Source organism: Idiotropiscis lumnitzeri, chromosome 11 (assembly GCF_059441095.1).
Source record: "Idiotropiscis lumnitzeri isolate Australia: NSW breed Sydney's pygmy pipehorse chromosome 11, RoL_Ilum_1.0, whole genome shotgun sequence".
Lineage (NCBI taxonomy): Eukaryota > Metazoa > Chordata > Actinopteri > Syngnathiformes > Syngnathidae > Idiotropiscis > Idiotropiscis lumnitzeri.
This window is the reverse complement of record NC_142401.1, coordinates 7,138,107-7,165,081: the sequence shown is the minus strand read 5'-3', so window position 1 is coordinate 7,165,081 and position 26,975 is coordinate 7,138,107. Positions and strand designations below refer to the sequence as shown.

The following is a 26,975-nucleotide window of genomic DNA, read 5'->3' as shown; positions in this document are numbered from 1 at the left end:
TCCCAGAGCTTGGAAAAGAAGTTAAAAAAAATAATAATATGGCGCCAGGCTCAGTAGGCGGTTAGTCCAGCATAGCCATGTTCCTCTCAGCCAGGAACTGTCAGATGCTCGGGGAACTGTGAGCAGGCGAGTTGTCATGGTGAAGGAGCCATGAGCAGTGGAGGAGCAAGACTTTTATCCTTGGGTGGGCCATGGGGGCCAGAGGGCAGGGTTGCCAATGCTATCTCAGGGGGTCTGCAGTGCCCCCCCCTCCATTTCTTTTTTTACAAACCCCCCAAATTCTTGAGAAAATGCTGATAGACATTCATTATATGTTTTCTACGGAAAATGGAGGGAAATAAATCCCGAATCCCCAAAAATCAATTCTCTGGCCTAGCACCTGGGGGGTCCAGTCATATTTCTGACACGCGTCATACAAGTCACATTAGTATTTAAATCAGCCAGACGTGATTTTATCGTTCCATTCATCATTCTTACATTATTTCGCAAGTGAATTAATAAATAATCGAAACTGAAACATTTCATTACAAAGATGAGCAATTTAAGTGTTCACATTTTCTTCTTCAGAAAAATGCATTTGACAGGAACTCATATACGGTACCAACTTTGGTTTACCTCAACTGCAGCTCCCTTTTCCACGTCAAGACGTGACTCCATCTGTCAGCACTCCCTTGCCGACCATCCGTGCAATTATTTGGAAGCGGACGCGTGGTTCTGCTTTAACCGCATCATTCTCTAGGAGGACGTTCACTGACACAACCCTTCTTCCCATTCCCCTCGCAGACATCCGGCGGCCAAACCTCAGCTGGGGAGAGAGCCTAGGCTTTCAAATGAAATGATTCCCCCTGCGTTGAGTATTTTTGAGTATTGCAACCGTGTGCGTTCTGATTGAATCAAAGTTAGTCCAAAGGAACAGAACAGGACAGATGACTACTGCATAGACAAGGAGTTTAATGTATGTTTCACTTACAGCCACTTTTCTACAGCCCATGATGCATTGCATCTTTGTATACAGTTTTTAATACCGTTTAAAAAAAAAAAAAAAAAGACGACGTTTCATTTCATGGTAAAAACACTCCTTTGTACGACAAATCCATCTGGACAAGAAAAATAGACTCAACGACGAGAAAGTAGATAATATTTTCCCTTTATCCGCATGAAGAGCATTTCTAATGCTATAATTGAAAGCAGAAATAGTTGTAATAACATTGTGTATTTCCAACCCTGTTTATATACGTCCCCAATATCAACCTCCCTCCCAAAAAAAGGAAAAAGAAAAGATCCTACCACAGCAAGTTCAGTGGTGAGGTAATGGCTACGTGGTTATGCATGTCATTATCGTTTGCTTCATTGACCAGGAATGTTCGATTTTCTTGCCTTTGTCGGGGAGTTTTTGCCCCACTTTCCAACAAGGGGACACCATATGATTTGGCGGGGCTTCTGATAATGCCATCGTACTCACTGGAATAATTGACGAAGAATTCCGTTTCAATCTGACTTAGGTCAGCGTGCAGCAGCAGAGGTCAGATGTGCTGTTGAGCGAGTCTCAACTAGTTTGTGGTTTGAAGAACAACAACGTGACATCATCCTGCACATTACAACACCGGCATGACAACAGGAGTTAAGAACATCAGATCAAGAAAAATAAGAAAAAAGTTATTTTCATCTTAGTCAATCAAGTAACTTGAGTTAAGCATCCAACCCCAATTTGAAAAATCTTGACAGCCAAAGAAGCCAACAATTCACTTTTGGAAACACTGCAAAGTACAGTCGACGTTTTACAGTTACCATCCAAAAACACGAGCACATTAGCTTACCTGACAGAACTGCTGAATAAAGCGTTAACATTTTCATTTGAAGCAACACCATTAAGTTTTCTTTTCATCTGCAGGGTTCCTCGCTCGTTGACTCCAGCGCTTACCTCGCAACAACTCACAACGGCTTTGCACGATGCCGCATTGGGTGTACTTTTTTTGGCGCATTTGAACATCTTGTAGAAAAATGTGCATTACAACTCATCAAAAAGGAGCCCATTCAATACTTAGCCACTAATATTACAGGATTCTCTACAACACAAGAGAGTGATGAGAAACTAAAAATAATGATGCATAGTGGCATTCTTTCATTTATCGGTAGTTCTTAAAAAAAAACTGCTTGTAAAATAATATATATATATATAGATAGATAGATTTTTTTTATATATATATTTTTTGGGGGGGGCATCCATACCTCTTCTATATTCCGGCTTGTGTTACTTTAAAACTGTCTATTACAATATGCCGGGATTTTTAAAAACGAATGGTAAAACTAGCGTAATTGTAGCGAATCTCGAAACAAAGCAGCTCAAAGCTACAAATGCGATAAATATAAAACATGAGGACTGTGCAGATCGACACACTTGAGAAGCTCCCGCCCAAAATAAATCCGTCACACTGTCAACCCAAAAGGCACCATAGACAAAGATAAGATCCCTGTGCTCACGTGGTTCAAGAAGTTGAAAGAAGCCAAGGTGAAGCCTTTGCCACGGCTGCACGGAAACACATCACACGTGTATGTGTGTGCGTGCGTATGTGTGGGTGTGCATCATCTCATGAAAGGCTACATAGGAACGGATGGAGTTTTGCATAAAGGTCACAGAGTGTCTTAAAGCATCACTTTCGAGACAGATCTGTGCTCACTTTGCATTACTATTAGATTGGACTCTGTTACATTCAAAAGACTGCAAGAAGAAAATGGAAAGGCTTTCGCTTATGGCACTCGGTCCTCCGCAACAACAGAAAGAGGGCACATTTCAAAGAGAAAACATGCTCGGGGACTCTCTCTTCTGATCATGCACAAATAACACAAAACAAATCGCAACTACAGCAAACACAGGCTGTCAAAAATAATAGTCCCAGCTCTGCTCTGCTTTGGAAAGAAACAATCCTCCCCTCTTTACTTTGAATTCTCTTAGCACAAACTACCCGCCCAGTCTGACAACTAGTCATGATAATCATCAATCACCACTTCCCGATGTTCTCAATCTGACTCGCCTTGCTTCCTAGACTGGACAGACGTGCTCCCCCTGCAGGCGAGAGGTTGGAATGATGCCTCATTCCCAACCAGACATGAGGGAGTGTGAGGGAGTTGCAACCTCTGGTATCACCGAGGGGGTTTAAAAATGGAAAAAAATCACTGGGGTCGACGAGGCAGTGAAGCAGCAGTGGGATCACACCCGGCTGGTCGGGTGGCAGCGGAAGGTACAGTTGGACAGGGGGTCCATGCCATCCCCATCCAGGGCCTGGGAGCACCCCGCCTCCCCGCAAGACTCTAAAAGAAAAAAAAAAAACTGATCACATATCACATACAAATTTGCTCTTGGTAAATTATTTCCTGTAATAAGACAGTAGAATCAAGATTATCATAGATTATTTAAAAAAATCATTAAAAAGTTGTATTATACAGTTATATGAAAAGTCAATGATGAACATTTTAAGGGGTTTAAATGTTAATATAAAAGTAGCACTGCAAAGGGTGGAGAATAGATGTTAGATTATGAAAGCAAATGTTAAAAGGAAACACAACTATAACCAGGGAGTGTAATAAACTCAAACGGAAGTGAAATGTAGCTCCTGACACCCTCCCTCCAACTTTATCCCACCCTCCTATCGTGATGTCTTGCACAAATTGGGTGTAGTAAAAACAATATTTAAAACCTGCAGTTAGGTAGACGAGACACCAGGAAAATCCTGCAGTGCTCTTTCAGACTTTTACATTGTAATTTTAATTCCACAGACATTGATATGAAAATCATAGTGGACACGTTTTTGGAGGGACTTTGACAATTACACACCCTGCACTGAAAGACTGACAAAAAGGAAAAGTGTGGGGGAAAAAAGCACATTATTTTTAAAAACAAAATACAACAACTACTTTTTTCTAGTGCTCTTTTATTGTGGGCAGCCTAAGGCACACCTGTGTAATAATCAGAATCTTGCTATGCCACAAAAGAGAGATGGGTGGTTTATTTTTGACACACTAACACTAGGGCTAGTTTTAAAAAAAATATTTATTGATTTTAATCGATATTCCTTTTCATATCCCGATTTCGATTCATAAAACAATAAATCCATACGTAACCCGTTTAAAATGTATGGTTCGAAAACTCGTGTATATTAGGGGTAATACCTCGCTCCGCCACAAGGTGGCGCACATCTCTAATACATGGACGAGGAGACTCGTGTGGTCTGGATGGTAATCTAACGAGGCTATCTCCCGTGAAAATCATAAAACAACGATTAATTCACTCAAATTAGTATCTAACGAGTTGCTTGCTTGTTAGGACAACGAATTGTGCATGCAGCTCTTTTCCATCAAATGAGTCCTCATGTTGCGCTCAGGTAAGCAAGACCTTTGCTTGCTATGAGGCGAGGCTTCAATGCTAATTTGCTATATCATAAGCTGTTTATCTTAACTATGTCTTTGTTAAGAACTTTGTTAAAATTAATCAAAGTCCTAAAAGTAGTGAACACTATTAGGTTATGTTGGATCATACTGTGATAAAATGAGTAGAAGAGGATGCTAATTGGTGATTAGCAAAATGCTAACGCTAATCGCCAGTGGCTAACAACACAAACTGAGACAGACAAAGTCTTCAAATAGGGTTAACATTTTTTTGTTTGGTGTAACTGCAAAAGATGAGGAGGACAAAGAGGGAGTGAACCAAAGACCTGTCAGGTTGCCTTGGTTGGGTCCTTCATGGTTGTTGCCCAGCTGAAGACGCCTCATGTGGCGGACCACCGCTGTAGCGTTGAAAGCTTGCTGAGGAGGGACATGAACATTCGAGCCACTTTGTAAGATGCTTTCCACACTCAATGGATGATGCCCAAAGGAAGTAAAGAGTTAATTAATGATTTCTTGATTATGTTGGGCCTGCAGAGAAGGCCTTGACTGCCCACCACTGAATTTACTGGCAAGACTTTTGGAATGCGTCTGCTGGAATTTTTATGAGTCATGTTTTACCAAATCTAAGATAATTATGTTAAGATTTAGAAAATGACTTACCTTCCATTTACTTTTGGCAAAGTTCTTCTTGATCTGTGCACTGACAGACTCGTGGATGTTCTTGTCTAGAGCAGTATCACCTGCAATCCTAAAGTGAGGAAACATATCAGTGTGTGTGTTTGTGTTCTCATGGTCAGTGGAACACCACCCACTTATCATTTAATGAGAATAAGATCATTTTAAGTCGGGGAGGAGCTAAATTTAGAGTTGTAGGAGTTGGAGGTAAGGTTTTAAAATTAAAAAAAAATCTGTAAGACAATTCTTAGAAAGGACAATGCTGTAAAATATATTTTAAAAGTGAAAGTGTTTTGGATTGATATTTTGTGGTATCTTTATGATTGAAAATATTAATATTGGCAATGGTGTAAAATTTTCAAGGGGCTGCAACTTTTTTTTTTTTACATTGAGCCAAGGCACATATTTTACATTAGAAAAATATTTCCGCACACCACAAAGCCAAAATGTCACAAAAATTACTACACAGTATATCCAGTAAAATAAAATAATGACTTATTCATTCTTTCTCATTAATTCTAACCAGACTTGGCGATTTCTCATGAATGTACTTATTCAGCATAAAATCTGAAAACTATAACTAATTCTGTTGGATGAATGGCAACAGGTAGATACTAAATTTCATTAGACCTTCTGCCATCTAGTGAATTTCATTCCATTTTAAATTGCAAACAGTTTGTCAATCCTAATGAGAAGGGAAGTTGTAACAAGTACCATGGGTGTTGCAAGGCCTGCTCACAGGTGTAACGTATATTGGGGTCTTTCTCCATCAGGTGGACTATGAAGTCTTTAGCTGATAAGATAAAAACAAAAGACACAATTACACGTCAGGTGTGACACGGTAGGATTTTGTTTGAAGGCCTAACAGAGTCTCATTGTTCTGATGCCATGACACCTATTCCGCTGACAGCTTCTTGTTGGGATATTTGCAAAAGTATCTGAGGATATCTGTGAGATAAAGATAAATATATAAACTACCTGAATCGGAGATGTCGTCCCAGTATGGCGAATCAAACTCGTATTCTGCCTTCAGGATCTGCTCAAATAATTTGGCATCGTTCTCGTCGTAGAATGGAGGGTAACCACACAACCTGAGAGTTGATCAATTAGCAGCTGTGGTGTCGAGGCACAACTGGTTAAAGAATTATAAATGTCCGCATACTCACAGAATGTAGGCGATGACTCCAATGGACCAGCAGTCTACTGCTTTACTGTAAGGTTTCTGGGCCAGAACCTCTGGGGCTGAAGTGAACACAATGAATTATCTCAAACTAATTTCACGTATTTTTTTTTTCCCACTTTCTTATCATAGAATCAGAAATGGGACATATTGTGATTGATGCGATACAAACGTCTCTGCCCTGGTTATCAGTACAATGCGCTTCAAGTGACGTGGGTGTTGTAATTTATTATTAATGCAGTTAAGAATAAAAACCCATTTTGTATCTCGTCATCATGTTATTTTAGAATGTGGGCGACTTATTTACCGACATATCCGGGAGTTCCACAGGCTGTGGACATCACGCTGCCAGAGCCCTCGATTTTAGACAGGCCAAAGTCGCTGATCATGATTTTGGAGTCTTCCTCCATGCTGTAGTAGAGCAGATTCTCTGGCTGTGACGCAAAGCAAACATGCGGCACATTTCATGAAGTCACACATTAATAGAAAAATTCAGCTCCGTCACCACAATGCAGTGATTTGAAATCTCAAGGGAAGACATATATACAGCACGGCACTATTTAAAGATTTTCTTGTTTTCTTAACTCCAGTTGATGTTGCAATCAATTAAAGGACACATTTTTCAGCTTTATGTAAAACCATTTAAAGAAAAAAAGACAAACCTTGAGGTCCCGGTGCACGATTCCCATGTCATGGAGATATTTGACAGCATCCAGAATCTGCTGAATAAGCTTGCTGGCATCTTTCTCTGTGTAGAAGCCCTTCTCTATGATGCGGTCAAACAATTCCCCACCAGACACCCTGAATTGAAAAAAGAAAATATAACAACAATGATATATGTGAAAAAAAAAACACCAATGACAATAATACACATTTGAACGAGCAAAAAAATAAATAAATCTGATGTTGCTACTACATAATGGCCACTAGATGGCGACATGATTTTGCTTGCAGAGTAATATCTTCTTTCGGCTATTAACCAGCATATCCAAATGTCCTAAAATGTACACAAATGTTAAATATGTGATCACCACACCGCACCCTCCTAGCCACATTAAAAAAAATATTCATAGTTTTCAATTGACCTGATTCAGTTCATGTAGTTAGATTAATGAGGCCTCAAAAATATTAAGGTGACCTGAATTAGAAAATAAATTAATTTCTTCTCCCTACATCGCTGACTTTATCATTATAAACACGTGTGATTTTGATGTCTCGCATAAATTGTGTGTTGTTTCTGGGGGTTAATTGAATAAAAATCCTGACTCTTATCCATCCTGTCTTTCTATCATTTCAGTCACTATGGTGGGCGGCAGGCTGCAGGTACAAGGCAATATTCCCCACCGGTGTGCGTGAGTAAGCGTCGTACGATGCGTGCCTGCGCGTGTGTACGTGTAAGCAAGGGAGTGAGTGCGTTACAGTGTGCAATTAATGGCATGTGACAAACAGTGCGTGGGAGATGGCACAAGCCGCGAGCTCCAAACTCACACGTGTGAATACTCACAGTTGCATGACAAGGTACAGGTGGGATTTACTCTCAAATATTTCTTCCAGAGTCACAATGTTGGTATGTTTTATCCTGCAAAGAAAGAATAGAGGTTAATTAAAAAATATCAAATAAACCTCAGGGGTGGCCAAAAACATTGTTTCAGTTCAACTTGTAAAATGACATTATTTTAACATAAAATATATATTTTTTTCATTTATGTACAATTAATTTACCAATTACTCAATAAAATCTGTTCAATGTCCTTGAGCCACACTATGCCCATCTCTTCCAAGTCTAATGGAAATGTCATTAGTTGCCTGAATTCTTTCATCTGGCAGTTGTTGGTGCGATGACAGCCGAGCGGGGATGACTCATCCAATGTACGCTATGTACTCTTCTAAGTATTGTGCTTCTCTGACACACTTGTGTACACTGGATAATAGGCCGCGGTTTTAAAGTACACTGGGTAATAGGCCTCGGTTTCAAAAAAACAAAAACGAAAAACATAAATTGCTATATCAATTTTCCTTTTCATAGCCCGATATCGATTCGTGAAACCACATACCTGTACTTTTAATAATGTCTTTTTCCCCATGAATTTTCGTGACTTCACGCGAGATCTACGCGGAAGTAGCTCATCAAAAAAAAAAAAATGTCGGAAGCAGTGAAGTCAGCGCCAACAAGCATGAAGGCAGATTAATTTATTGTGTTGAGCAGGTCATGTTAAATACAACGTACATCCAGCCCTACTCGACAATACTTAAAATTTTGCTCCATCAAAAAAACAACAATTGTTCTATTTCAATAAGGTGGATGTATTTCTTAGAAGAAAAAATGTACTGCTTTGCAATGAGGAGAATAATTCCCATTTTAGCAGAATAACAACCACATAAGATACGTCAACATGAATCACTGTACCATCTAAACTGCTGTGCCCTTTTAATGCGGTAGACTTTACACGATGCAAGGTACGAAAGCACAATTTCAAAAAGGCATAATTCCATATAATGGTGTCCTTTGGCACTTATTTTCTCAACCGCAGAGAGTAGAGTACTGGGTATGTAGAGGTTCATAAAAATACAGCATTACGCAACTGTTGAGGGAACCCAGTGGCAAAAAAAACAAAAAAACTCCCCAAATCCCGTTTATGGTTAATGCTACTGTGTGTCGTTAATGTGCTAAAGTTCCATTCTAATATTGTTAGAGTGTTAGTGTCCAGTTGAGGTGAAGGACGCACACAGCTGTACTAAAGGTATGCGCCGGTCTAAACTCATGCTGGATTACAGCGCTGACTCGAACAATGCGGCTTCATTCATCTGCTTAGCTGAGCACAGAAAGATTGATGGACCCCAGGAAGGATGAATGTCGGATTAACGGCACCCGGCGCTCGGACACGTGCGAGTGTGTGCATGCACATCCGCACCCACGTTCACATTTCAACATGGCGTGTTTGTGTGCGGCTGTTTTATGTGTTTGTGTGGGCGGGAAATGTGGCGTCGGTGAGGCTGACACTGGTCACGGTGACTGGAGGAGTCGGGGGTGGGGAAAGGGGGGGGGGGGGGGGAAGCTGGTGAGTCATCTGATGACCCCTGTCAGCACCTGTGACTCTCACTGGGCATCAAGGAGCGCACGTCAGCAAATTAGAGAAATTCAAATTTTCAAATGAGTTCTACTCATTAAAGCAGCTTTTATGAAATGCATTTTTACATGAAAAAAAAAAACCAAAAAAAAAACGATCTCCACTTTTTGAGTTAGCCAAAAGAGTAATCCAAACATGGAATGAGTACACAAAAGGTCCCACAGGGCAAAAGCTGTTTACACCAGTGAGCTCCATGTGGTCCAAAATGTTACAGAACCACTTTCTAAGCCCCACCTGTATCCCCTCAACCATCTGTACCTCGAGTACTTGAGTTGTGTGTCTGCTGTAACCCAGGCAACAACAGCTCTAAAAATAACTTGGGAACCAATGCAGAAAAGCCATTTTCACAACGCTCTGTAATTCTCTCTACATTTCAAAGAAAGTATGTCCAATGTTACTTTAATGTTACACTGCAACACTGAACCCCGCGTGCAAGGAAGTTATCAAACGCAAAATGAAGGAAGCCCACTTACTTGTGCAGCACCGCGATCTCATTCTCGATGCTGTTTTCCTTGCCCTCTAACGCCTTCTTGGGGATGCACTTGATGGCCACCAACCTTTGGGTCCTTTTCTCCTCTGCTAGGACCACCTCAGAGAAGGCTCCCCTGAAACACCCGAAAACATTTTGATGAAATTATTAGTTGGCGTAGAGCCAACAGCTATAAACAGAAATGTTGGACTTCAATCGATACGTATCGAGACCTAAAATAAGAAGATGGCAACATTAGCAATTTAGCAGACGCTCTCAGACCGGAACACGTAAATGGCTGACGTCATCATGATAAAGAGGTTCGATGTCAAACGTATATTAAATATTCATCATCGCATCAATAATATTTGTATTATTTTGCACCTCAGACTTACAGACAATAATTGCTCTCCAAATTATATATTTTAATCAATTTAGCTTTGCTAAGGGACAGTGATTTTATTGACATGTAATCTGACATTTATGAAAATTTACATTAATACGGAATTTTGGACTTTAAAAAATGCATACAGATAAATACAATATTATACGTGACAGAAGGTTTTTTTTTTTTTTTTTAATTTGGATTTGTTTCCTCGCCTGCTTGCATGGTAGCCGTTAAACATTCTTTCTGTACATCTTCTTGTCCTGAGGAAACCAACACTAACAAACAAAGCAACACAACTGACGGCGTTTTCCCATGACCCACTGAAGAGCAGGGGCACACATTCCCTGGTGGCATTTTGGCAAAGCTCCGAGCTTCAAACATCGTATTTTAATGGAAAATTAAGAAAGTCTCAGAATGATTGCATTTCTTGGACGTTCCCTGGATAATTCCACAACATAAACTTCACATAAATTTCCTATCGCCAGTGAAAAACCACAAAATAAGATTTACGGGATCCTCTCGCTGACAAGACTGCAGCCATTTCCTGACCATAACAACAATCACCACAGGCCCTCGAGTCACATCAACACGAGTCAAAGGGCGACAGTGAGGCCGTTCGTTTTGGCACCAACCCAGCGGCATGGAGAGTTACACATTCCTGCGCAGCATCTGGAGGATTGAGTTGATGTTCACCATACGCCTTCTGACAGAGCAGAGAGCCACGGCCAAGTGTCAACCAGTGGTTTACACAAACAATGGAGCCATTTCAGAGCACTGTGGTTAGCTTGTCTTGCTTCGACAAAAAAAAAAAACGTTGCAAGTATTTAACAGCCATTATATGGTATATTATTGGCTGGTAAGCGCTAACACCCCTAATGCATAGTTGGACCACAGCCCAGTGAAGCGGATATGTGTTGCTCTTTCTGCTTTTTTTTTTTTTCCCAAAAATAGACATGACTCATTATGCATAGCATCAAGCGAGATCTTGGACTTTAAACCAGGCGGGGGAGGGGGGGGGGGGCTGCATACAGATCAATGGAAGGATGCAAGGGTTGCTTTGAAATTCTTTGACTTTAATTGATGAAACACACAGAAATCAATCAAGCAAGCAATGATATATTATTTATGAATTCGACTTATATTAGCTCGCTTGCCTCCTTGCTGTGACGTAGATGCTGAAACTAAAAAAAAAAAACAAGCCGAGGTCCAAAAGGGGGCGTGCCAATTTTTTGTAAATCACATCACAAAAAAAAAAACTTAAATCACTATAGTCTTTTTTTTTTTTATGCTTAATACTGATGTCATTTTTACATGCTATTTTAAGCGGACATATACTGTATTTGAAACCAAATCTCTCTCATTTTTTTTTTAAACCATCTGTTCTATGCGGACAGGGATGCTGTGTGAAGATAGACTCAAATGCCAAATTGAGTTTTTAAAATGTAGAGATTAAACAGAGAGATTTGCGTGCCGGGTGTGGTGTCATGACAAATCTAAAACACAAAGCAAATGGACCATCTGTACCATCGAGAAGTTGGTCAAGAAGCGACGCATACAGTCGACAAAGTGTTGACTGTGGAAAGGTCAGAGAGACAGCGCGGGACCATCTGGTCCAATCAAAACTGAGAGAGAATTCCAACTGGGATACTGGCCGTGAAACAAAAGGACCATCTTTGCTCTGTGGGCTGTTCAAAATCAAATCTGAACAACCAAACTCAATTCACTCTCCTACTCTGAGATTTCTGAAATAATGCATAAGGTTGATTTAAGAGTTCAAGCGTATTTTCAGTTGGGATAGGGGGAAAAAAAATACATTTAATTATTGACAAAAAAAGAGCAGTGTTTTTGCTTCTTCCAAACAGAGGGGATGGCAAGCTGTGGTGACAGACATTCCTCACACTTCCCACCTCTTCTACAACAAACATATCGCTCCATCTGTAAATTTGAAAGTGAGAATAACTCACAATTTACATCCAGACATCTGGAGTGAAAAAAAAAAAAAATCAAATCCCAAGAGTCATTCTTTCCTGTGAACACATTTGTAGAGATCATTGCATATTATAGGAGTGCAACTCTGGTTTGACAGCAACACACATCAGGCTCGTGTGACCTCGTTCTTCACATTGCAGAAATGTCACTGGAGACGAGGAGATCGAAGTCATATTTTAATGTAGTTATTCTGGCTTTATTTTTGTCTGAAAGTCCCTGTAAAGTGTACATAAAACTCTCTCAACTTAATATTGAGTAGGGCTGAGGAAAAAATATCCTTTAGCAATGTATTTTGATACTTTTGGTGCCGATACCAAGTATCGATACGTTGAGCGACAATCGATACTTTTGATACCATGTTGCATAACTGAGACAAGACATACGCGTCTAACGGTTTCTCAATACGAGTCATCATCATTACAAAAAAAAAAGAGAATAATCTTTACTGATACACAAGTGCGTCATTTATTAAGTTGAATATTTTTTTTTCTTTGCATGACAGGTTTCTGTTCTACTTAATATAATATTCAATGCGGCAAAAGAATTGATACATTTCCGAGGTCCATTTACAGAAGGAAGCTTGCCATGGAACAGACATTATCATACCGTGGAGTATAATTAAGATGCAAAACAAACAGCTTTCCATTAGGATGTCTCGTACTTAAGATTAAAGTACATGAAGAATCATTAAGTCTGCTCGCTAATATGCAGAGAGCTGCACTGTAGGAAACAAGGGATATAAATAATTCTGATAGGGAGGGGCAGACTATGGGAAGATGTCAACCATTCAAGTGTAGATTTAAAAACGTTTCATGGATATTTTGCCGGCAGCAGATGGAGGTGCATAAGCACGTGTGTTTGTATTTGTGTGTTTTCCAGGAACTGGCGGCACGGCCATGTTGAGCTGCACTGTGCTGAGATACAGGCTTCTGTGCGAATTAGGTCAGAGCACGGCTGAAGGACTATGGGTGCCGTAAGCAGGGATGGATTTTCTGGTTTGCGAAACACTTTCAACTGGTATTTACTTTTTTTTTTTTGGAGGGGGGGGGATAACAACCAATAGACTTATCAATGGTTGAGTGTGAGCAATGAGAGGAGAGATGAGTGGACGAGCCTAATTCATCGCTTTGGCTGAGACGTGGGATAACATGTCTGCTGCTTTGAAGTACTTGACACTGTTTATGCCTCATACTCTTAAATGGAGGAAGGTCTAAGCTGCATCATCCTGCAATTCCGCTGCTATAAAAACAACAGTGAAGTCAAAGGAAGGCAGAGAAAAGAGGATATTCTAGTTTGGGAGTTAGGTCAGGTAGCTATCTGGGACATCGGTGGGCCAATAACGGATTGAGGACATATGAAGACGAGATATAGTATTTAACATTGGATAGAGCGAAACAGAGAGTGGGAGAGAGATGAAAAATAGATGAAGAAGGACAGCTCTCATGCTGAGAGACTCATCTGCTCCATAAAGGTGTTCTGCTAATCCTTTTTTTTTTTAGTCAAAACTACCTTGTTAATGATCACCGTCAATTCGTTTGATTCAAATATCTCTTGCAAACAATGAATAACAAAATGTAATAAAAATAGACTCACATAAAAAAAAAGCTTCAAGATAAATTTTCTCAGCTCCTCCTTCATCTGCAATTAAATTTTACAAGCGCGTCAATGAGTCATGAAATCATGACAGCGGGTGGATCATCACAATTGCAGATTTCCTGGAAATCAGGAAAATTCCGTTAATGAATACTGGGGAATGCATTAACTAGCATGCCGCTTTCGTTTTTTTTTTTTTTTTTGTGGAAGGAAATAATTGCACTTACTGCTCATGTTAAGGCTTTTTAATTTAAGAGAAACTTTACTTTTTAATTTGTTAACAAATTATTGTGCCTACCCACCAATTAAATGTGAGATGCTTACTTGATTGTTTGGTTAAGTTATCAGTGGGGCGGGTGGGAATGTGTCCATGCAAAAATTGTTTCATCGGCTCGGATATTCACTCATTTTCCACACTGAGAAATTATTTCACAAGTAAAAGGAGCAGGCGCACAGCCTACGACCATTTATACACGTCTGCGATATCTAGCCCACTGGTTGTGATTTTATTGAAAGCAGAGCAGTCTGTCCGTCACCTTAAAAAAAAAAAAAAAAAAAGGACTTAAAATGAGCATTTTCCCTCTCATTAAATAGCATAACTAAGAATAACAGCTTTTCAACTTTTTCTGAACAGCGGAGATTGGCGGAGGTTGCCTCAACGCACTTGACTTCACCTACGTGCGTGACATAGTTTTTCGAGGCAAACTAGCTCAGTGCTAAGCCGCGCCAGCTAGCTTACAACAAACTTCAGGGGGCTACTAGTGTGGTTTAACACGTTGTGAACTCGCTCGTCAGTCAGTAATCATCGCCTCCATGACGGCGAATAAGCTACACTTCTGACAGGTGTCATTATCACAAAGCGATGGCGAGGCGTAATTAACAGAAGATGGAGAAGCCATGCTAATTGCTATGCTAACCTAAGATTGACATGTAATCTTGAAAGACCGGAATTAAGTGCTCGGGTCATTGAGTACGGTACACTTTTCACAGAAGTCTGCCGCTCAGGAGGAGTGGCCTTTGACATTAAAAGTATATTAAGATAGTAAATTGAATATTTATAATAACACTTTTATTTGTTTCTTTTCACAATACAGTTCTGAGTTTTGAGCAATAAATGTTCTCGAAATTACACATTTTTTTAAAAAACTATTTGTCTTTGCTGACAATTTTTTTAGGCAAGGAGGTTTGCTCTTCATCACAAAAAATTAACTGAAAAATGTTTGTTCTATAAAAAAGGAAACCAATTGTTCATTGGTTATATTGTCATATTTTCATTGTTTAATAAAACCCTGCTTCAGTTCCTTGAGATAAACCTGCAAAAATTGCTCCTTAAAATTGGAAAATGGCTCCTCAAAATAAAGTCATTAATTAGCAAAACTGTTCCACGGAGAATTAAGTCATTTCGAGCCTTGGCCTCTTATAGTCAGCAGCGGTGTCGTGAAACTGGATTAGTCACAATCATAAAGTGCACCAAAATTAAAGCAAGGTTCAATTCAACTTGGCATGAATCATAACAAAATGATCCAAAGGCTTTTTTTTTTTATACAGAGCAGTTATTAGTTGCCATTCCTTTGACATTACAACAGCAACTATGCTCTCGTGTGCCTGAAGAACATGTTCATCATCTGAATGTTTGTACATCAGTTTATTCATGACCAACATGGAAGATACTTAAGAGATCTCTGCCTGGAAAACTATTTTGTTTGTAAGAGTTATGAGGGATTTTTCTTAGAGGAAAAGTGAAAATGCGTATTAGTTTGAGTTCATTTCAGTTTCTTACAGTGGAATCTATCGTTTTTAGTTTGGATACGTTCGCTTTTGGCGATTTAAATCTGAGAATGATATTGGAGTGCTATTTTGACTGAAATATCAATTTGTATGTTGTATTCTCTAATGTACTTTCTGCCGTAGCATCTTCGATACGTCTCTCACACAGCTCACAAAAACACTCTTAAAACGGTCTGCGTTATCGAACATTGTACTCACAAGCTGAGTGCTCTCAAAGTGCTGAATTGTTGTTGAAATCAGTGTAATAGCTGAGAGGGAACAAGTGGAGCAAAAGGTTCCTCTTTTCACAGCCAGAAAGTCCCGACAGCACGTTTCCACATCACATTCTCATAAACATACGGCGGAACCCCAACGGTCAAAGGAAGTCGTTTCCGTGACATTAATTTGGTTAAACACTGAATTAAAATAATTAAAAAAAAAAAATTATCTTTTAATGACAAATGAGAGACATTTGACTGGCGTCCAACTCATTTTTGTCGCGTTATGATTTCTCTTCAGAAAGGCATTTAGGCAACAAATTGATGGATAACTCGTTTTGAAATCAGATAGACGCCCCCCCCAAAAAAAAAAGTAGCTAGAAAATCAGCCATTTTTTGCCAATTTTGTTAAAGTTGTTAAAGTTAAAAAAAAAAGTTATTTTATCCGCTCGAGTCTTTTTTTTTTTTTTTTTTAATCGTCCGATTAATCAGTTATTGGAATTTTATCCTGCCGAATACAGTATCAGAATCAGCATCAGGTTAAAAAAAAAAATCCATATCGGTCAGCCTGTAGTTATTATATTTTGCGATGAGCAATTAACATTATTCATTTTTGCGCAGACACTGATCATGTTTGTGATTTCTCATAATATTTAGGAAACAAAAACAGATCTATATGCAACATTTTATTTTTATAAATCTCTGCCAATGTTCACATTTACAATTGACAACTTCTACAACATTTGTGGTAAATTGCAATTACCTCATCACTGTTGAGATATTTTTAGAACAGCCCGCGGGCTACTCATGTGGTCCTTCAGGGCGACCTGGTGCCTATTGGCACCACCTTGATGGCCCCTGCTCTAAATTCAATACTGATAAAAAGTATTTAAGAAGGCAAGTCTGCGATATTTTTCAAGGCTCAAAAAAAGCAGAGTCGCAATTAGATTTTGCATTTCATGAAAACACATTGAAATGCAATGCTCTGATTTACAGAATGCAACAAACACACACACACATATGCATGAAAACACATACACACACACACCAGTATATAATCCCATGCATGCATGCACACACCACTCAAGGCCAACAGCCGAGGCCACTGTGTCACCATTCTACCAGAGCACCGCAGACTGTCAGGGGCCGATCCATCAGTGCTAATGATTTTAGTCGATTACATCACTCCCTCCAAATTTTCCCCTTCACTTCCTTCCTTCTCATGGCCCGCATTGCTCCATCCCCATGCGCTTTGCAAAAAGTATTCTGGGCGGAACAAAGTTAGCGTCATCCAGCGAATGGCTAAAACCCGAGCGCATGTTCTGGAAATGAGAAAGTTCCTGTTTAAAATGTCAACACGGCCTGTTTGTGCAGTCGCGTAGAGAATGCCTCGAAGCCAGTGGGAATAATGGGATCAAGTATTGAAACTATGGAACTTGCAGCGAGCGTAATGTTGCACACGAACAAGAAAAGCCGGTTTTAAATGAGCAGAAGACTAGAAATGCATTTTGAACGTATGTTTTGTGTTAACCGTGAAGCTGCAATTAAGCTAATTTAAAAAAAAATAAATAACTGCAGCCCATAAATCTATAGCCATCAAGATTTTTGGCAAATGAGGTCATGGCAAACTAAAGAACGCAAAATATATCCATATTTGAAATGGTGCCAAGGGAAGCACAGAGGGAAGCAAAGGTTCCGATGCTAAATAACTTGTAGGGCTGCATTCGTGTCTACCGTGTGGTTTCATCCACATCCTTTTGTCAAATTGACGTGAGATTTTGTTTTCAATCTTACTTGAATATCACTTACATTACAGCAGCCAAACCCAATCGACGAAACATGGATCAATGACTTGGTCTAATTCCTGCATTGCAGAGGCGAGGCTTTTAAGTGTAGCACACTAGGACACACGCCTCACACGACGTGTCAAACCAGGAAACGATCCGGGGGTCGCAGACATGCGAAAAGAGGAGATAAATAGACTGGAAAAGATTAACATATATAACAGCGAAGAGAAAACTGAGAAGGCCGAAGAGGATTTGATTTGATTGCAGTGAAAGAGCTGTCGCCTGTGTGCATTATTAATCCCCATCTGTTTTGATTACCAAACCATGCGGCGGCAACTTGGGAGTCACAACAACAACTGCTGCTGAAAAACAAGAAACCGTCATCCTCTACAAATGTTTTTCCAAATATTAATTAGAATAGACAAATGGCGTGAAAAATTCACACAGATGAGAAAATTTCTCGTTAGAGTCGACTGGCCCATTGCATTAAAAGTTTCGTTTCATTTAATTATTGTAATAATTTAAATTGAGTTGGACCCCTCTTTGCCAGGAACGTACGATAAAATAACATCTACAATGCACACAATGTGTGCAATTAACTTAATGCATGTGTTCACATGCTTCAAGCCGGCAAGATGATTGGTTTAAAAACAAGCGAGGCTCCTCGCAATATTTTAATAAAACCACAAGCATGCCATCTTTTTCTTGTCTCCTAGAGCACACGTGCAGTTGTGCACCCAGTGGATTATTAATAGCAAATCAAAAAACTTTGTTTCCATAGTGACTGTTTGAGTCCATTCTGCAAAGTGTCTCCAGTTGTTACCAAGACAACAATCCAGCAATAGCAAATGAAGGTGGCACACAGCTGAAGAATCAGAATGCATTCTAAAAAAAAAAAAAAAGAACGATATGGGTCCTATTTTCGTGCTCAATGCAATTCGTAGTTTTCTTTCTTTTGGTAATTTTTCAGATGCACACAATCCGAAACAGGCGTCTGCGCCGTTGTGGGCGTGAACAAGCCGACTTGCTTCCTTGACTAATGGAAGTGGCTCTCTCTTAAAAATACCATAAAGATAAAAAAAAATTATAATAATAGTAATAAAGTAGTAATAAATTGACTCAGAACATTTGATACACGCTTTTGTTATATCTATGAATTAAATGTGATGAGACCTACCACACATGTGCCCGGAGCACAGAATCTTTCTGCTTGTGCCCTGACCAAATTCAGCAAAATGAAAAACTTCGACCTGTTTCCAGCTAGTCTAAAATTTAGTTTATTTTCTGCCAGGAAATTATCAAGTACCCCGGGGGCGGGGACACGAAATAAGGGACAACGCGGTCTGCCAAATTGCCAATCGCTGTGACATTCTGATGCGTGCCTTCTCTGACCACTTTGATGACCCTTTTCAATGCTTAGCTACAGAATTAAAAAAAAAAAAAAAAAAAAAAAAAAAAAAAAAAAACTTCCCCAACTAATCGTTTGAGTTTCCTAAGGTTTGTGTCACAGAGTCTTCTGTATCAGGTACTGCTCACGCAATATAATCCTGGTCGAACAGGGATGTGGGTGTGCGTAATAGGACAAAAATACCTTAAGCAAACATCTTGAATAAACATCCTGACATGTGACAACCAAATAAACAAAAAAAAGTTCTAACTCAAATATCAATTCCAACTAGACTTGGAGCCACTGAGGGAAGGCTGGGCCAGTACCTCAGTGTGAAAAGGAAACCAGTATCATTTAGAAACATAAACCGAATGATCCAAAGATGATGAGTTCAGAATCTTCAAATGACATGTAGATCCTAGCATCCACTCCAAACAACAAGCGCATGCTCACGATGGGACAGGCACACAATGTCCTCTGCAGTTAAGAGGTTTAATAGAGATCGTAATGCCCCAAGAAAAGCAAACTAGGCAAATAAGGCTCGCACACACGCACACACACACTCATCTCCTGGCAGTAATCCATGACCAAATGCTCCTCTCATATCGCAGTATTTAACCTTCCAATATCCGAGGCAAATGATGTCATGCACTGCTACGTTCTAAAATGAGTCTGATTAGAAAATAATCAAAATGAATGTCCTAACATACATGAAGTGGCCTTATACCTTCACCTCATGTCTCTCACCCACCAGCCGAGCAGGCAGATGTTGAGAGATGAAACTGTATTCAATTTTCTACATGTAATGTAGAAGGGCTTAGGCAATAAAAAAAAAAATATGTAAAAAAGAAAACAATCCAAATTAAAATTCAGCACTCTACTGTGCAAAAAATACATATACAGCATTGCTGATAGAAATATTTAATATACTATAAAATATGAAAACATTCGTCTACACTCTTTTATACATCTGAACAATCTATGGGAATTCGCTGCAGCAGCCCGACCATAACTGTTATCCAAGCGAAGTGTATGGAGTTCACTTTTTTTGGGTTGTTGTCAGTGACGTGTCTACACAGCTCCAGGGTGCAGTGCTGTCACGACTCTTTCATAACAGTTTAAAGTAACTGCATTTCCTTAAGAGGCTTTCTCAAGTTCCATCTCCAATTATTTACAGGCCGACAGCAGACCGACAGCCTCTCCATGTAATTCTTTGTGGATGGATTGTGGACACCATGAGCTTGATTTACTGCACTGTTTTTTTTTTCTTATGACTGCAGAGATGTGAACTTGCTGCAAATCTAACAAAACTAAACTATTTGATGTCAAATGACTTGGAAGACATCTTATTAAAAAAACATGTTCTATTTATGCCGATTTTAATATGACTAAGTCATTTTTAGAGAAAGTGTGGGGAAACGTTATGCATGGCTAGACTAATAAAAATATAAATGTTCGAGTATAAACTCTAACAATGAAACATTTAAAGCTAAGAAAAACCACACTTACGTTCCGAGGACATCTTTGAAGTCGTATTGCTCCTTCACATCCGTTGTCTTCTTCTTCCAGCTATGGCAGTCGTCCCCCAGCGGCATCTTCTTGTTGTTACGATCAGAAACGTGACTATAGATGAAGAAAAGAGGATCAGGGGGTGGGAAAAAAAAAGAAAAGTCATCATTATTATCCAAAATGTTCACATATCGCGGGTGATCTCTCAAACAAAATACAAATCTTGGATTTCCAAAAAACTTCCAAGTAGTTTTTTGAGGTTGCGACCGGAGGAATTTGATTATGATTGTGACATGAGGTCATCTTGTGTCATTCATGTGACATCATCAGTCCCATGAAATAGATGCAGTGATGTAACTTGAGCCAAATAAGGAATGGAATCACTGTTATCACTGTAACGTAACCAAGGAGACTACCAATGATGATGTGTGAGCAGCAATTCCAAACTAAAATCTGAATACATTTTAGAACCAATAATTCTCATTCTGCCTCTGGATAGAAACATGCTCCATATCTCTGATGGGCAAACTTTTTGATTGGCGGGCCACAATGGATTCTAAAATTTTTCAGAGGGGCCGGACCAGGAACAGATGGGATGGCGTGTTTTGGTAACCTCACTTCATCGGAGAAAAAGAAATACATTTAATTTTAAATGAAAGTGAACAAAAGCATGACAACAAAATATCTGTCTTTGACACACCACAGTATTTAGAAAATAAACCTTAACAAGGTTTATTCGTTTATTTTTTTTTTCAAGCTCGACGGGCCGTTTTAAAACGTTTAATGGGCCGCATGTGGCCCCCGGGCCGTAGTTTTCCCAACCCTGCTCTCGAGGCATTATGCTCTTGTTCAGTCAATAGTTTGATTTATGGGCTTGTTGTCCTGGGTTTGTATTAGCCCAGTCGGCGTACATTAACGGACAAACTTCCTGCAGTGCAATAATGAAGCATATAATGTTGTCCAGCAGAACATCTAAAGTGGAACACCCCAACAGTTGCACAATTCCAAGGAAAATCCACCTTTAAAATTTTCAAGGTTTCTCTGCATCACTTACGTCAAATCTCGCTTCAAATCTTGCACGTGTTCAACATCTCTCATGAAACGAAACGTCAGCTCAGTGAGCACAGAAAGCATTAACTCATTTACTGCCATTGACAACTAAAGACGTCTAAGATCCATTTTTTAATTTTTTTTTTTTTTAACTTGGCTGGTAGTGAATGAGTTAACTATGTTCACTGAAAATCAAGAAATCTGCATTCATGGTCTCAAAATGGTCTCTTCTTATCTTTATTCAGACACTTTTTTTTATTGCCAGATTGGAATTTATGGGATCCAAAGGAAAAAGTCCTAAACTGAGTTAATAAGTAAACTTCATATCACTTTCAAGGCTTACATGTCTACAGTGAATTCTTTGTTTGGAATTTAACAATTCCGATGTCTGTCCCCATAATACCATTTGAGCGAGTGTAATCACAGAACATGTAGCTGCCAGAGACATCATCATCAAAACGAATAAACTATCTCAAACTCAAGACCTGGCAGACTAAAATAGCCCAGTTCATATCGGCGTGCCTCACGCCTCCTCTGTTCCTGCTGCCAGCAACTACTTCCCCGTCAGGCCATATAAGATGATGTAACATTCCGTTTGTTACGATGAAATAGCCTCGTAAATCACCTCCAATTACCTCAGACTCACTTCTCTATAAAAGTGGAATTGTGTGAATATGAGTGGTGATTAATGTTGAAGCTACGTTCTATTATCTGGCAGAGGACATTAATAGAATATATTCTAGCCGAGGTTCACAGAGGATATACTTCACGTGTCTGTCACACAGACGCGCACATCGGGCGGCCCTCTTGCTGCCTTTTTGCCAACAGCTTTATATGTGTCGTCATAGAAACCCAAACGGAGCCGCATTGGTATTTGAGTGTCCAAATTGCTTTAGTGTCTTACAGCAGGTGGCGGCTGCGATGCAAATCATACGGTCACTTTGGTGGACGGACGCATGATGAAAGGTTGTATACAACCGCACAATATGAAATTTGCGTAAGTAACCAGAGGAAAAAATGCAGCAATCAGTCATTGTTACTCGTGACCGAGTAAGTCCAATAATATGAATTCACATATTTTGTCGCAAGCAGATAAAGTTGCCGTGTCGTGACAGGAGCTGCGACGTTTTTCTTCTCAACCGAGAAGTGAAAAGGATCTAAGATAACTGTACAAGGAAACAAGGACAAGGAAGTTTCTTTCAGTGAAATATGACAGTCATCGTACCGTACATAACAACTGAATGTGTACAGCATTCCCCAAACTCACGGCTGCTGCTTGTTTTTTACACGGATGATGACATCATGGTGTCTGTTAGAGCACCGTTTGATTAAAAATGCGATATATTTCAGAATCACAATGCCCTTCAGTGAACAACGAGATTAGAGAGCTCCCCTCTCCAGTGCAAATATAATTTAAAAAATTTATTAAATATATCAATGAATATGACAAAAAAATTAATAAATTGTCATTGTTTTAACTGATTGGCTTATAGCTGACAATTTTGTTTTAGGTTCTTTTGTCACCTCGTGGAACATTAGCTGATAAAGACGAGTCACAAGACACCATCATGTGACATTCGGAAGAAGGCGAAAGACTCGCCGAAACACGTCAGGTAACAAAACAACGTAAAACAATATTGTCTGCTATAAATGAATCATTTAAAATATAGATAATAAGAAGACAAAATGAAATTAATACAATGATATATATTTTTTTTTTTTTTGCAGTTTGGCACAAAGAAATCACACCGTTAATGACTCAAAGTAAGGTGCGCAAGATCCGAGTTAAAAATCACATTACAGTGTCTCAGACGACTTCTTCTCAAATAAACTGATGATGTCATCATCACTACACTTCCGTATTTCCTGATGCTACCGCTTAAGAAAAGAAAGTCGGTTCACTTTTTTGCCGCGTAAATTCTTAGAATCCAGTTGCGAGACAGGAAACACAGAAAAAAGAGGAAACGACAGAACTGCCACGCTTTTCATTTTCCCGTTAAACTCTCGTTGAATGCTACGATAAAACCAAAAAACAATTTCATTACAACAGCAGACGGCAATCGATAACCCGAGCGATGTGAAAGTTTTGAAAATATGGGAAAGAAGAGGAGAGACACATGCGGGTACCATAAGAGAATTAATCATGTCCTGTGGTAACATGACCTTTGGGCTGTGGGTGGAGTCACGTTGCTTGCAATCGGAGGGGTGGAGGGGGGGGGGGGACTTGAGGTCAGAAGATCCACAATAGCAAGTCCGACATACACAACATGCAACACACAGCCTTGTTGCCGGCGGACAACGAGAGTGACTGTACTCACTGGTTTCCCATTCCTGTGATGAGCATGGACAGAAGAGACAAACACACACACACACACACACACACACACAATAACAATAACACTATGACCTGTGCACTGTTTGACTGTGAACATAATTACACACGTCACATCACAGACATACAAAGCAAATATTAAAAAAGCCAATTTGCACGGCGGATGTCTTTTTAAACATGTACAAATGTTGATCCAGGCGCACCTGAGTCACTTTGCATATCTCGACAAAACAATTATGGCACATCACCAACCTGCGAGGGAGTTCCTGCCAAGATTCAAGTATAACTAAGTTCTAATGAGTGGCTTCCTGGAAGCAGAGTCACTTTACTGGAAGGTGAAGAGCTAATTTCAAGTTTCCAAGTGATTAACATCCTCATTCAACGTCTCGGTGAGGTCAGACCCGTCATTACATCGCTCCGTGTTTTGACATCTCGGCGGTACGGATAATGGAAATGTCAGGAAACAAAAGCCATGTTGAGGTATGGACATGGAGCATGGTGAAGATTTACAGTGTTGAAGGGTTAGTCCCAACATTTAGCGTGACAGAAGAAATATTTCACACGGCTGTGGAATCATTTAAAAAAAAAAATCACAGATTTGGCGTGTTGCAAACTACTTGATCAGTTTTTTTTGTTTTTTTTGTTTTTGCAAGCCCAAATAGGACTTCAGGGTTTCGAGTGAAGGGGAAAACAAAAGGAGAGGCAAGGTCACCAATGCACTTTCACCCGTTAATGGAATGGGACAAACACAAATGTGAAAATGAAAACACTTGCAAGGAGCATGGAGGAGATGTTAATTCTGAACTGACTGCAAGGTAAAGCTGTCAGCCAAACTGAATCCAGGTTCCTGATGTCGCTCACTAGACCACGCCCCTTGAAGGCATACATCAACTCATGTCTTTTTATGATTCCATATAGAGCTGGACGATTATGGAAAAAAATAATCATCATTATTCTGATTAAGATTGAATTTTTGATTACGAAAACAATTATTCATTCATTTCAAACTTTGTATTATTCATCAACTAAAACTGAACCACTCAAATCTATCATCACGTCCACCAGCACTTTATTACAATTCACTCCTTTTTTTTTGTCTGCAAAATTACAAACATCGGGTCTAACCCGCCTCCACAGCAGACTTATACAAGGTAGAAACTCCCACCCTGACCCCTCCAGTAAAGAACAATCTCAGAATCAAAATCAAAGCAGAAAGACTCACTTCAGCGTGTGAATTTCCAATCAGTGGGGTCGACTAGCAAGAAGGTTAGATGCAAAAAAAAAAACACAGACTGGATGCGTTGCAACTTGTTACCAAAGAATGTGTGAAAGTTTTACAGTACATCAGTAGTTGACTTCTTTTTACACTTGTCTGGCTGTTAAGAAAGTTAACATGTTCCTTAAAACGCTGCCTGGGCGGTAATTAATATTTTATAAGGGTGACGGCTGGCACCTAGTAATTCAATTTAGCTTTACAGCGGATTATGTTCAACTTTTAAGACTCCACAATATTCATCACTAGTGTAGTTCAATGATTCTATTGGACAGAATTCTTAATTTTGTTGCACAGTTCTGATAAAAGCATTGAATTGTTGTTCTCCAAATATGTTTGGTATTGACCACTTCTTTGACATAATGCAGAAAAGGAAGTCCGACATGTTTATTGTAGAAATAGTTCAACGGTTTATGACACCTATGTTGGAATGTAAACAAACAGTGACCTTTCAGTTTCTGTTCTGCAAAAAAAAAAAAAAAAAAGTTACTTGTACTACAGTATCACAATCCTATCAGGCAGCCAAGGTCATATTAGTGCAAAAATTACACAAAATGTTTACTTTCTATCCAGTGGCAAACATGAAATGATCCACTGCAAACACACAAGTATTGGCATGGATTTCCTGTTTGTTCACTTGTCACTCCTGTCACCAACACACCGCCAGTGGTCTGTTCTATACATGTCAAATGACTGCACCTCTTACAGTATTCAAGCTGCAAATCTGCTTTATCAATTGATACAATAAGCGGATGAGAGAAAGGGGGGGCGGAGAGTGGGGTGGGGGAGACCGTGAGGAAAGTAAAATAAATACTTGAGGTCCTGTTTAGGTGCTAACCCCGCCTGATCATGTTTACGGAGAAAAAATTGCCATCAGAGTTGAGGATTAATAAAGCCGCTTATAGAATGTATGCAAGGGTTGCGTGCAACCCACCCGTGCAATAGTCCACTCGTTTAATAGAGAAAGTAAAGCGAAACCACCACAAGTCCCAGTAGAGAACACATGTCAAGAACTGAACACACGACATTTCCGCAGCTGACAGGAGTCTGAAAGTATCGGCTGAGGTCTGGCCTACCTGCGGCGTGACAGCGAGAGACGTCCGATGACCGAGCTCTGCGCGCTTCTGTTCACGAGCCGCCGCCTCGCGGTCAGCTTTCCTCTCACTCTCTCTCAGAAATTGGGCGGGGCTCCTGGTGACGTCACGAAGAAGCAGCGACAATTACGCACCAATCAGGGGTGGAGCTGAGATACACAGGTAAACGCTTGCTACGCTAATGGCCAACTCGACTTTTCTACATGTAATTTTATGACCATAACCAGGTGCATTGTGATATATTTTTATTTTTAAAATATATATATATATATATATATACTGTTATGAAATACGCTGTACGCTGTATTGTAAAATGTGTTCGTTGTTTAGTGCGCGTGAGGGCGGTGTCAGTTGAGTGGTGAGTGACGTCATTGGAGGGGGGGTTGTTTATTTTTGTTGATGTTTGATTATTAAAGCGATCAGATCCCCTTGCCGACATCCTTGAACACTGGTACGGGCATTACAGTATTGTTTATACAATAGTATACATCTTTATTTACAGAACGAGTTTCATAACAAAAATTCAACTGTTGCTGCACCTAATGCTTAAGTCAATCATATTTCTAAATATTTTATTATTATTAAAACCTGATTTGGAATCAGCGAAAAAAAATATTTAGAAATGTTTACTTGCATCTCTGGTTTAAATAAAAGTAGTAAAAAAAATGTACCAGTGTTATTGTCTTCATGTTGTACTTGGCAGTGGTTTAAAAAATAGAGCTCAAGAACGCTTTGGATCTCATTAGCTCTCAT

The 26,975-nt window shown here is 39.6% G+C and overlaps 1 protein-coding gene and 1 long non-coding RNA gene across 3 annotated transcripts; one reads left to right on the top strand and one right to left on the bottom strand.

The window, feature by feature from the left end:
- Nucleotides 1–931: 931 nt before the first annotated feature.
- camk1b (calcium/calmodulin-dependent protein kinase Ib) lies at nucleotides 932–26,348 on the bottom strand. 2 transcript variants are annotated; one of them, XM_088308644.1, is made up of 12 exons: nucleotides 26,205–26,348; nucleotides 20,474–20,587; nucleotides 9,840–9,971; nucleotides 7,743–7,817; nucleotides 6,901–7,039; nucleotides 6,546–6,672; nucleotides 6,225–6,300; nucleotides 6,037–6,149; nucleotides 5,773–5,851; nucleotides 5,044–5,131; nucleotides 4,710–4,800; nucleotides 932–3,309 (listed from the first exon to the last, which is right to left on the bottom strand). In XM_088308644.1, the coding sequence occupies exons 2-12, from the start codon at nucleotides 20,557–20,559 to the stop codon at nucleotides 3,209–3,211; spliced, it is 1,107 nt and encodes a 368-aa protein (XP_088164770.1). In that variant the 5' UTR covers nucleotides 20,560–20,587; nucleotides 26,205–26,348; the 3' UTR covers nucleotides 932–3,208. The 2 variants fall into 2 exon arrangements, with proteins under 2 accessions (XP_088164770.1, XP_088164769.1); XM_088308643.1 differs by lacking the exon at nucleotides 26,205–26,348 and adding an exon at nucleotides 23,842–23,854.
- On the top strand, nucleotides 4,341–13,777 carry LOC148327130 (uncharacterized). Its single transcript, XR_015845781.1, has 3 exons — nucleotides 4,341–4,379; nucleotides 7,536–7,590; nucleotides 13,092–13,777. It is a non-coding gene; the product is annotated as an uncharacterized LOC148327130 (long non-coding RNA).
- Nucleotides 26,349–26,975: the final 627 nt, after the last annotated feature.

Excerpts from the sequence above, each read along its gene's own strand:
- camk1b (XM_088308643.1), bottom strand. Across the intron at positions 6,301-6,545 it reads TGGAACTCCCGGATATGTCG|CCCCAGAGGTTCTGGCCCAG; the intron begins GTAAATAAGTCG and ends TGTTCACTTCAG. Across the intron at positions 3,310-4,709 it reads CAACCAAGGCAACCTGACAG|AGTCTTGCGGGGAGGCGGGG; the intron begins GTCTTTGGTTCA and ends TTTTTCTTTTAG.